The following is a 12,158-nucleotide window of genomic DNA, read 5'->3' on the forward strand; positions in this document are numbered from 1 at the left end:
GATGGAATATAAATTAATGGGACCAGATCTAATTAAATTAAGAAAAAAATACTGTAGAGCAAAAGGAGTCCCCGACCACCCAGGTTTATATTGTTGTAGTTGTAAGATTCCCTTTGTTCGTCTATTTAATGAACCTGCCATGTCCAAATAGTGGAAACTGACTCCTCATAGAAGGAGGAAATTTTTTTTTGTTGGAGCTTGTTGGCTACCATTGTGCTTTTGGTTCCTTGGGTTCATCTGTAATGCAGGTTAAAAATTAGATAGTAGTGTTACAGCATTTGTGGTTAGGTTGAAATTATAGATTTTTCTTTGTGATGATACAGTAGAATTGGCAATCTTTGACCTTCGTCGTCATCGTGATTTTATTATCAATGCCATCAATTCTATTATGTCAAACATCTGATCTTAGGTCATGTGCACTGTTAGGCAGCTGTATACAAAGAGGAGTAGGTTTCCTCCTTACTCATGATTCTCTTAAGACAGTTTGTTACTTAGAAAAGATCATATTTTTGCAATCTGTCATTAGAGGAAACAGAACTGAAATGTAGAGGTGGATGACTTCCACAAAGTCTTAAAGCATAACTAAACTTTCGGACAATTATTGATTTTCTGGCAGTTCTTGTGTCCTTAATAAAATGGAATATACTTTATTAACACACTTTACCTTCGTTTTGTGATTTCCTACATTTCTTAATATTTTTTCCCTTCTGTATTGAGTTGCTCTCTGCTGCCCACTCTCGACAATGTATGACTTGTATGTAGTGAAAAGAAATTGAGGGTAGGGGAAGGTCACTTCAAACAGTTACAGTCCTATGAAAAAGTTTGGGCACCCCTATTAATCTTAATCATTTTTTGTTCTAAATATTTTGGTGTTTGCAACAGCCATTTCAGTTTGATATATCTAATAACTGATGGACACAGTAATATTTCAGGATTGAAATGAGGTTTATTGTACTAACAGAAAATGTGCAATATGCATTAAACCAAAACTTGACCGGTGCAAAAGTATGGGCACCCTTATCATTTTATTGATTTGAATTCCCCTAACTACTTTTTACTGACTTACTGAAGCACAAAATTGGTTTTGTAACCTCAGTGAGCTTTGAACTTCATAGCCAGATGTATCCAATCATAAGAAAAGGTATTTAAGGTGGCCAATTGCAAGTTGATCTCCTATTTGAATCTCCTCTGAAGAGTGGCATCATGGGCTACTCAAAACAACTCTCAAATGATCTGAAAACAAAGATTGTTCAACATAGTTGTTCAGGGGAAGGATACAAAAAGTTGTCTCAGAGATTTAACCTGTCAGTTTCCACTGTGAGGAACATAGTAAGGAAATGGAAGACCACAGGGACAGTTCTTGTTAAGCCCAGAAGTGGCAGGCCAAGAAAAATATCAGAAAGGCAGAGAAGAAGAATGGTGAGAACAGTCAAGGACAATCCACAGACCACCTCCAAAGAGCTGCAGCATCATCTTGCTGCAGATGGTGTCACTGTGCATCGGTCAACTATACAGCGCACTTTGCACAAATAGAAGCTGTATGGGAGAGTGATGAGAAAGAAGCCGTTTCTGCACGTACGCCACAAATAGAGTTGCCTGAGGTATGAAAAAGCACATTTGGACAAGGCAGCTTCATTTTGGAAACAAAAATTGAGTTGTTTGGTTATAAAAAAAAGGCGTTATGCATGGCGTCCAAAAAGAAACAGCATTCCAAGAAAAACAAATGCTACCCACTGTAAAATGTGGTGGAGGTTCCATCATGCTTTGGGGCTGTGTGGCCAATGCCGACATCGGGAATCTTGTTAAAGTTGAGAGTCGCATGGATTCCACTCAGTATCAGCAGATTCTTGAGAATAATGTTCAAGAATCAGTGACGAAGTTGAAGTTACGCCGGGGATGGATATTTCAGCAAGACAATGATCCAAAACACCGCTCCAAATCCTCAGGCATTCATGCAGAGGAACAATTACAATGTTCTGGAATGGCCATCCCAGTCCCCAGACCTGAATATCATTGAACATCTGTGGGATGATTTGAAGCGGGCTGTTCATGCTCGGCGACCATCTAACTTAACTGAACTTGAATTGTTTGTCCAAAATACCTTTATCCAGGATCCAGGAACTGATTAAAAGCTACAGGAAGCGACTAGAGGCTGTTATCTTTGCAAAAGGAGGATCTACTAAATATTAATGTCACTTTTCTGTTGAGGTGCCCATACTTTTGCACCGGTCAAATTTTGGTTTAATGCATATTGCACATTTTCTGTTAGTACAATAAACCTCATTTCAATCCTGAAATATTACTGTGTCCATCAGTTATTAGATATATCAAACTGAAATGGCTGTTATAAACACAAAAATATTTAGAACTAAAAATGATTAAGATTAATAGGGGTGCCCAAACTTTTTCATAGGACTGTATATCTTGTGCATTATAAAATATGGAAACCTTTTTGGCATCGTTTAAAATAAGAGAAACTCATTTTGGAATTTCGCCATTTATCTTAAGCTTTGTATTGATGCAGAAGAAGGAAATCCAATAGGATTGTGGAGATCCAGGTAGCAAAACCTTCCTTGGGGTATATCAGACCATTCAATCAACTTGAAAAGACTTTGAAATTCCCAGTTTATGTAATGTTACTAAACAACTTTATGGCTTTATTTTCATGTTATATGCGCCACTCTAAAGCACTGACCTCCCCTCTACTCCTCTATTACACAATGTTTCCTGTATGATCTGTACATCAAATGCGGGTATATAGGAGTCAAATTGAATCTCTAATAAACCTGCATTGTGCGTCTAGCCACCTGTTCATACACAAAGCACTGCTCCGAGAGGTGGCCACTGCTTCAAAATAAAGCGGTCAGTAAGTTATTATGCTCAACTCTGAAGTTATGAGTAACAGACTCATTTTCAAAGTGTAGGTTCAGTAGACTACTTTTTAATGGTAACACATTACAAGACTGAGAAGATATCTGTTAACTAAAAAATTATTTAGCTGACATTTTTCCTCCGTTATTTCCACCAAATACTTGCCTTGCATAGCCATAACTGCTGTCTCCATATACAGTACAGACCAAAAGTTTAGACACACCTTCTCATTCAAAGAGTTTTCTGTATTTTCATGACTATGAAAATTGTGGATTCACACTGAAGGCATCAAAACTATGAATGAACACATGTGGAGTTATATACTTAACAAAAAAGGTGTGAAACAACTGAAAATCTGTCTTATATTCTAGGTTATTCAAAGTAGCCACCTTTTGCTTTGATTCCTGCTTTGCACACTCCTGACATTCTCTTGATGAGCTTCAAGCGGTAGTCACCGGAAATGGTTTTCACTTCACAGGTGTGCCCTGTCAGGTTTAATAAGTGGGATTTCTTGCCTTCTAAATGGGGTTGGGACCATCAGTTGTGTTGTGCAAAAGTCAGGTGGATACACAGATGATAGTCCTATTGAATAGATTGTCAGAATTTGTATTATGGCAAGGAAAAAAGCAGCTAAGTAAAGAAAAACGAGTGGCCATCATTACTTTAAGAAATGAAGGTCAGTCAGTCCAAAAAATTGGGAAAACTTTGAAAGTGTCCCCAACTGCAGTTGCAAAAACCATCAAGCGTTACAAAGAAACTGGCTCACATGAGGACCGCCCCAGGAAAAGAAGACCAAGAGTCGCCTCTGCTGCAGGAGAAGTTCATTCGAGTCACCAGTCTCAGAAATCGCAGGTTAACAGCAGCTCAGATTAGAGACCAGTTCTAGCAGCAGACTCATCTCTACAACAACTGTTAAGAGGAGACTTTGTGCAGCAGGCCTTCATGGTAAAATAGCTGCTAGAAAACCACTGTTAAGGACAGGCAACAAGCAGAAGAGACTTTTTTGGACTAAAGAACACAAGGAATGGACATTAGACCAGTGGAAATCTGTACTGTGGTCTGATGAGTCCAAATTTGAGATCTTTGGTTCCAACCACCATGAAGCATGGAGGAGGAGGAGGTGTGATGGTGTGGTGGTGCTTTGCTGGTGACTCTGTTGGGGATTTATTTAAAATTGAAGGCATACTGAACCAGCATGGCTACCACAGCATCTTGCAGCAGTATGCTATTCCATCTGGTTTGCCTTTAGTTGGACCATTTATTTTTCAACAGGACAGTGATCCCAAACACACCACCAGGCTGTGTAAGGGCTACTTGACCAAGAAGGAGAGTGATGGGGTGCTACGCCAGATGATCTGGCCTCCAGTGTCACCAGACCTGAACCCAATCGAGATGGTTTGGGGTGAGTTGGACCGCAGAGTGAAGGCAAAAGGGCCAACGAGTGCTAAGCATCTCTGGGAACTCCTTCAAGACTGTTGGAAGACCATTTCAGGTGACTACCTCTTGAAGCTCAGCAAGAGAATGCCAAGAGTGTGCAAAGCAGGAATCAAAGCAAAAGGTGGCTACTTTGAAGAACCTAGAATATAAGACATATATTTTCAGTTGTTTCACACTTTAAGTATGTAATTCCACATGTGTTAATTCATAGTTTTGATGCCTTCAGTGTGAATATACAATTTTCATAGTCATGAAAATACAGAAACTCTTTGAATGAGAAGCTGAATCCAAACTTTTGATCTGTATTGTACATCAATCCTATCCTAAGTGGAGGGAATCTGTGAAAAATAACATATGGCTAATCTGAGATTATGGGAAAACTTTTTGAGACTAGAATTTTTATTCCTTGGCCTTTCCTTGTCAAAGCTTCTATCTCATTTTTGGTAATATCCAGTTGACCAGTTGCATTTTCTTCTGAAATTGGTGGGAACCATTCAGTATATCGAATGTGAGGTCAGAACGTTCCTTGGCCTTGTGTTAGTAGGAGCTTTTATCTCATGGTAGTAAAGTCTATTTGATCAATGTAAGATTAGTGTGTGTGTGTGTGTGTGTGTGTGTGTGTGTGTGTGTGTGTGTTTTTTTTTTTTTTTTTTTTTAATACAAGTTACGCTTTTACTCTTATGGCGTGCAGAGTAATGCCATGCATAGACCCTTTATAAATGTATGAATCTGTATTTCCCTTAAACCATTGAAAATGTCTTTTTGTGGTGGCCACCAATGTACGGTAAACTTGTGTTGCCAGTAGTGAGTGGGGTTGGTGAAGGTGCATTTATAGAATGTTTTACTGGGACTGTTGATCATGGTCATTCATATGTATAAGCTCAATAAACCTGCTGTTTCAACAGAGGAGCTATGTGTGAAGGTGTCCAACCCATCACCCTTCAAAGTTGAGTTTTGTATTCTGCTTTAATTAAACTTCATTCTTTGAAGGGATTTTGCATCATTATCTAACGTTTCTCCGTTCTGGAGACTGTTATCACTAGAGGCCAGAGGCACTTCTATCGATTTACGTGCAAAAAACTAAACTACTTTGTTTTGATTGTTGACCACAGATTGCTCCCCTGAAGCCCAACCTAAATACATCAAAGATGGCAAGCGGTATGGCCGACGCTCTGTACCAGAGCTTCAAGACTCGCTGGAAGAGTTTGATGAAGAGACTGTAATTGAACCTGAAGATGAAGGGACAAGGTCCTCTCAGGTCAGCTCCAGAAACTGTGAAGAGGTAAGAAGACAAATTAATTTTATGGCTTTAAGGGAACATTATTTTTCATTGCCACCCGGTGAGTGACTGATATTTGCCTGGATTCCTCCTTAGGTGCTCTTTGTTATCTTTGGTGGGTCATTTCCCATCTGTGTGGTTAAGAAACTAAATTGATTGCCTCTTGGATATTTCATCATCATGCACAGTTATGGGGCAAGATGGATGAGGTTATATAAACCTGGTTTAATGACATCCTTACCTTGAGTGACCGTGTCCAAACAGATTTATAGGTTGTTGTAGCTTCTATAGCATTTAGTGCTCAGTTTTGTCACAATTGAATAGCGTGGTGACTTTGTGGTTAGTTCCAGAGTTGTAGCAAGGTTTTTCCTCATTAAGGAAAAAGACTGAGTTTATTGCTCCATCATTGTCTCTAAATAGCCTGGCCATGGCAAAGTGTCTTGTTGAGATCGTCATACTGTAGTTGTTCCCTGGTACCTCTATTGTCTTGCAGAATTTAGAAAAAAAAAAAGTACATTGTGATCCTTATATGGGGCTCACAATCTACATTAAAAAAAAAAAAAAAAAAAAAAAAAAACTGAATTGAGCACTATCTAGATTGAGATTGTATCTCAATATGTTCATACACAAAAAGAAACCAGTAACACAAAAAAATTTGTGCATGGTTTTTTAAAATATATAAAGGTATATTTCAGTAATATTAAGAATTGGTGGGGAGACCACCTCTGGGACTGCCACATCTGTAATCCGTGCTCTCGACCCCTGCAGCTTTTCTTCAACTCATTCTGGCTGCAAAGTACAATGGGGGAATCCCTGCTTTGGATCCCTACCAATCAGTGGCGGATCCAGGGTTTGCGGGGCCCTGGGCAATTGACTTTGGTGGGGCCCTACTTACTGGGGGTCTCGCACTTCTAACCTGTACTTCCCAACTGTTGAAGACTAGAAAGAGGGAATAAAATGTGCGGTGCGCTGTGCGCGCCGCAGCAAATTAGGCCCCGCCCACTTTTATGTTGACTCCACCCATTCCCATTCAATTTTCATGTGATTCCACACAGTATAATCCTCCTACAGTCACCCGTAAATTATATGTCCCCCCTCCATTTTCATATACACCCTTCATCTACCCCTAGTTTCATGTCCCCCCCTCTATCTCTGTCCCCAGTTACATGCCATTCTCCCCCTTTATCTGCCCACAGTTTCATTTCCCCCCATCTCTGCCCCAGTGTCATGCCATTCTCCCCCCTTCATCTGCCCCAATGTAATGCCATTCCCCCCCCTTCATCTTCCCCAGTGTCATGCCGTTCTCCCCCCTTCATCTGCCTCAATGTCATGCCGTTCTCCCCCTCCATCTGCCCCAGTGTCATGCTGTTCTCCCCCCCCCTCCATCTGCCCCAGTGTCATGCTGTTCTCTCCCCCTCCATCTGCCCCAGTGTCATGCCATTCTCCCCCCTCCATCTGCCCCAGTGTCATGCCGTTCTCCCCCCTCCATCTGCCCCAGTGTCATGCTGTTCTCCCCCCCTTCATCTGCCCCAGTGTCATGCTGTTCTCCCCCCCTTCATCTGCCCCAGTGTCATGCTGTTCTCCCCCCCTCCATCTGCCCCAGTGTCATGCTGTTCTCCCCCCCTAAATCTGCCCCAGTGCCATGCCATTCTCCCCCCTCCATCTGCCCCAGTGTCATGCCGTTCTCCCCCTCCATCTGCCCCAGTGTCATGCTGTTCTCCCCTCCTTCATCTGCCCCAGTGTCATGCTGTTCTCCCCCCCTCCATCTGCCCCAGTGTCATGCTGTTCTCCCCCCCTAAATCTGCCCCAGTGCCATGCCATTCTCCCCCCTCCATCTGCCCCAGTGTCATGCTGTTCTCTCCCCCTCTTCATCTGCCCCAGTGTCATGCCGTTCTCCCCCTCCATCTGCCCTACTGTCATGCTGTTCTCCCTCCTCCATCTGCCCCAGTGTCATGCCGTTCTCACTCACTCACACACTCACCATTCCTCGTTCCCTCGCAGCTCTCTCCCTCATACACATATTGTAGCCGCGATGTGATGACGTCATCACATCACGGCTACAAATGCCGGAGGCCCGGAGCTCAGCGTTAAAGCAGGAGCTGAGCTGTGACAGCTCCGGCTTTAAACGCCTATGCATTCAGCTCATCGGCGTCCTACCGCCGATGAGCCGAATACATAGGCGTTTAAAGCAGGAGCTGTGAGCTCAGCTCCTGCTTTAACGCTGAGCTCAGTTGGAGTCGGGACATGCCGACCGGGACCATTTTGTTAGGTCCCGGCCGCGCCGCGGGGCCCTGGGCGGTTGCCCGGCCCTGGATCCGCCCCTGCTACCAATCTTTCAGCCATCTACTGTATAGGCAATTACCTGATATTACCAGAAAACCCCTTTAATGACACCCGTTTGTTGCACTTCTTTAGTACAGTGTGCCCAACTTCCCCACATATGTTGTTTAATAACAATAAATCTCTGCTAAATCAAGAAACTGAAATTTCTCTACGACTAGTTTTATACTCTTTAAATTCCTTGGTATGACATTGTTGCTAGCGTGTGATTGTGAGCAGCACTGGCTACAGGGCCTCAGGTGAGTGCATTGCCAGTGCATGTTAATAATTTAGCGCTGCACAAATGGCGACTAGCAAATACCTAGCAAAGCCTCCATATAAAAGGTAGCAAGGGTACATAGAAGTCAGCATGGATAAAGCAGATGTGGCTGTACTCTGCAGATCAGGTGAACACTCCACTCCCTAAGGACTTGAGATTTTTAACAATGTACAATGAGCAGCAAATACACAGGTGGCGCCAGGATGAGAATACTGATTTGCTTCTTCTCCCGGTGTGACACGCTCGATTTGAGTTCCAGGGGCTTATAGATCATAGTTTTTTTTTCTTCTCTGGAAACGCTACATGCCTGGTACAGCTGCTCCTCACAATATGGTTAATTATGTTCTCGCTCCCTATCCTCGGATTGTAGATCACGCTGTAGTAGGCAGCGCTTGCCATCACCAGAAGGCTTGGAAGATGCCGGCAATTTCTCTAACGATGTGCGCGGCTTTTAATAACCTTAATACTCCTGAACTAAATTACATTTTGACATGTGTTATTTAATGTCTCTCATTGATGTTATGCTGCGTGAGGCTCTCCCTGGTGATGGATTGCTCGCATACACATTCATCTACATTCTCACTCATTAATATTTTAGCTTTTGGGAGATAGCGAGATGAGTAAATGTTCCAATGGTAGGAAATCTGTAGGGCTTTCAGTCATGACACCTAGTGAGGCTCCGGTCACAACACGTTTGGTGTGTATAATCAACAAGTGCCCCAAGAGATACTCCCGACAAATCTGCTGAATGTACTCATAAAGCCCTGCGGGCCTAGCAGATGACAAGAGTGTCCTCTTAGCATCTGCCAGACAGGTATACATCTGTATAATTTTTCCATACTTCTCTATACAGTGGACTACTAAAATCAAACACCCTTTACAGGGTATATATTTGTTTATGCACCCCTCCCCCAATACAGGGGCACTTAGTGGACTATGTTGTCTTGGGTATTTTCTCCATCGTCATATAGACCTTATTTGGTATATGTACAGGGTTCTGCTACAAAACCAACAACATAAAGGATGTTTGATGTGAATACCATGTATGCCATTATTCCTGTTCTCCATAAATGGATTTGATCACTAGGGATCTATTCAGTATTCCAGTATCGGAATAAAATAATTCTTGGTCTTAAAACTGCTGGGCCTTTATCTTAGCGCTTTGGCCACCCGGGCATTCTCTGACACTATAGTACTCTATTACTGTGTAAGTACAGCCATGTACACAGATTGGCACCCCTAGTGGTAGATCTGTTAAATGTAGTGCACAAACATTGTGTGCACTTAGCCTTACTTTGATGCATACCAGCAGCCTTGTTCAGCAGGATAAGACATTATTGAAAAGTGTTCAGTAAATGGTTTAGGAACATGACAAAGTTGAAATTGTTAATGAAAAAAAGGCAATGGTGCCGCACACTCACAAATTTAGAAAGTGTGGTGCAGACGTCAAAGGGTCCTTCGACCCCACAATCAGATTAATCAAAAAATGTTGTCGCACACACAGGTTTTGTTGCCAAAAAGGGAAATAAATTTATTTACAACACCGTGTACATCATTTGTTGTGCCTTTGGACATAGGGGTCGCAGTAATATGAAAAAGACTAATAGATCACAATAGTTGACGTTTCGGTCGTGTAGACCTTCATCTGAACTGATCTATAGTGTGAATACAAGGCATGTAGGATGCGTCCCAGGCATCTATTCACACTATAGATCAGTTCAGATGAAGGTCTACACGACCGAAACGTCAACTATTGTGATCTATTAGTCTTTTTCATATTACTGCGACCCCTATGTCCAAAGGCACAACAAATGATGTACACGGTGTTGTAAATAAATTTATTTCCCTTTTTGGCAACAAAACCTGTGTGTGCGACAACATTTTTTGATTAATCTAAAGTTGAAATTGTTGACCTAGACATCAAATCTCCCAGATCCCAATCCGATTTAGGCCCGGTTCACATTTACACGTGGGTTTCCGTTTGGGGAGTCTACCTGCGAACACCATGAATGGAAACCTAATCCACATAAAAAAGCGGTTACCTAAGGAAACCTGCGGACCCCATAGACTATAAATGGGGTCTGTGTGGTTTCCGCACGAAAAATGCAGAGAGAAAAGTGCTGCTTGCATCACTTTTCCCTCCATTTTCTTTTTCATTTGGAGAGGGGAACGAAATGGCCCGAACGCAGATGTGAACGGACCATAAGTATCCGTTGGATATGCTGGAGATACAGTGTAATCCATAGAGACCTAATATCTTCAGAGGTTTTGTGGAGACCATGTCTCTGTGGATCGGTTTTGGCATCCTGAGGTAGTCTTCCACAATATTAGTGGTGGTTTTAATATTATGGCTCATAGGTGTATATTACCTATATTCCTATATAAGTTGCAGATTTGTGTCTCACGGTGAGGAATAAGTAGTATGTATTGCGTTTCCCTAAGACAGCTTTGAAGTAAAATGACTTGTAAACGCTTTGTTGTAGCAATGTAGTCACAAGGAAAGCGCTTTGTGATGACACACACCTCAGACACCGAACCACACTTCAAACAATGTTGGCTTCGCTCCAGAATGTCTCCTACCCGCCATCATTAATATTTCAGGAGCAAGCGGGTTTTCTGCTCATTAAGGTGCAGCCCGACCGCCCGCTCTTCCTAATCACAACAGAGTAGGTTTTGTGGAGTAGATGCGGGATTGAAGCCAGGTCTCTCCACCTCCAGTCATGCACATCCGAGAATCCTCCTTACAATAGGCCCGTAACACATGAACGAGTTCTCATGAGGCCTGTCACCACAAATTATCATCTCCTAATGATATCGTTCATCAAAAATGCATTTAGATAATTCTCTGCACTTGGAGAAAATGGCATTTTAAGTTATTTTACCTCTCTGCACTACAGTAACATTTCTTTTAACATGTCATCTGGTAATCTACCCCAGAAAACTGCAATAGTACCGAAGTATCAAATCTTGTATTTTGTGCGTTCTCATGGCTCTAACTTTACTACTGTGTTTTACATATGGAATTGTCCAGTCATCCAGGAAGGGTTAGGTCCATCAATGCTGAAATGAAAGAATTTAGCTAAATATAAAATAAATAAACCTATTGGCATTAATGGGGTTTTCAATTAGTGAAGTTTTAGCAGACAAATGTACTTTTAGATTTTTGAGATCTCTGCTTGATGTCGTTGAATGAAGTTTTTGTTCACATATCGAAGTCTTAATATTGTACTCATTTTGCCACAGTTGTGTCCAGTCTGCCAATGCCAAGTCCAATGCCTGTGAGCTAAATACATAAGCAGTATACAACCATCTTCTGTTCTGATGGTTTGCTGCAATGTGTCAGTACGGGTAAAGTTCATTAGGGTGGAGTCCAGATTGTCTAGGCTTGATCCAATAACAAACCCCTACCAATGAATCCTACAGGTGTTCAACCTCGTAGTGTATAAAGAAGGTTCCCATTCACTGACAACAAGAAAAGATTTTAAAAATGGTGAGAAATTGAATCACAAAGTTGCAGAACTTTTATACGTAAAGGAGTTTTCAGGGACTATGATATTGGTGACTTATCCTAACAATAGGCCATCAATATTAGATCAGTAAAGGCCCCAACTTGGAACCCCAGCCATTGGAACAGCTTGTGGCACTACGGGGAGCTCCACTTTCTCTGTTAAAGGGGCTCTATCATTGGGAAAAGTCATTTTTAACTAATCACATCCTTGCATAGGCTTTAGGCTATTTCACACCTACCTTTAGTATGTAAATTGCCTCAGTGGTTTCTGAAGAAGTCCATTTTTATTCATACGCTAATTAGATTGGTGCACAATGCACCATGCACCCCCTTTACTATTGTTTCCTATGGTGTATACAACACAGGCTGCTGATGATGACTCAGCTTCCTGTTTGCACACACATAGGAGATAATAGCAGGGAGAGTGCTGCTGGGAACTTCCTGTGCTGGCTGGAAGCTCATTA

At 42.0% G+C, this 12,158-nt stretch overlaps 1 protein-coding gene across 1 annotated transcript in view; it reads left to right on the forward strand.

Annotated features, from left to right (window-relative positions):
* Positions 1-12,158, forward strand: part of NIN (ninein) — an 89,328-nt gene that overhangs the window by 29,490 nt on the left and 47,680 nt on the right. The window contains exon 4 of the mRNA XM_075282563.1: positions 5,421-5,590. Coding sequence (XP_075138664.1) covers positions 5,421-5,590 — 170 coding nt within the window. The remainder of the gene's footprint in view (positions 1-5,420; positions 5,591-12,158) is intronic.

The sequence above is a fragment of the Leptodactylus fuscus genome, chromosome 7 (genome assembly GCF_031893055.1).
Source record: "Leptodactylus fuscus isolate aLepFus1 chromosome 7, aLepFus1.hap2, whole genome shotgun sequence".
NCBI lineage: Eukaryota > Metazoa > Chordata > Amphibia > Anura > Leptodactylidae > Leptodactylus > Leptodactylus fuscus.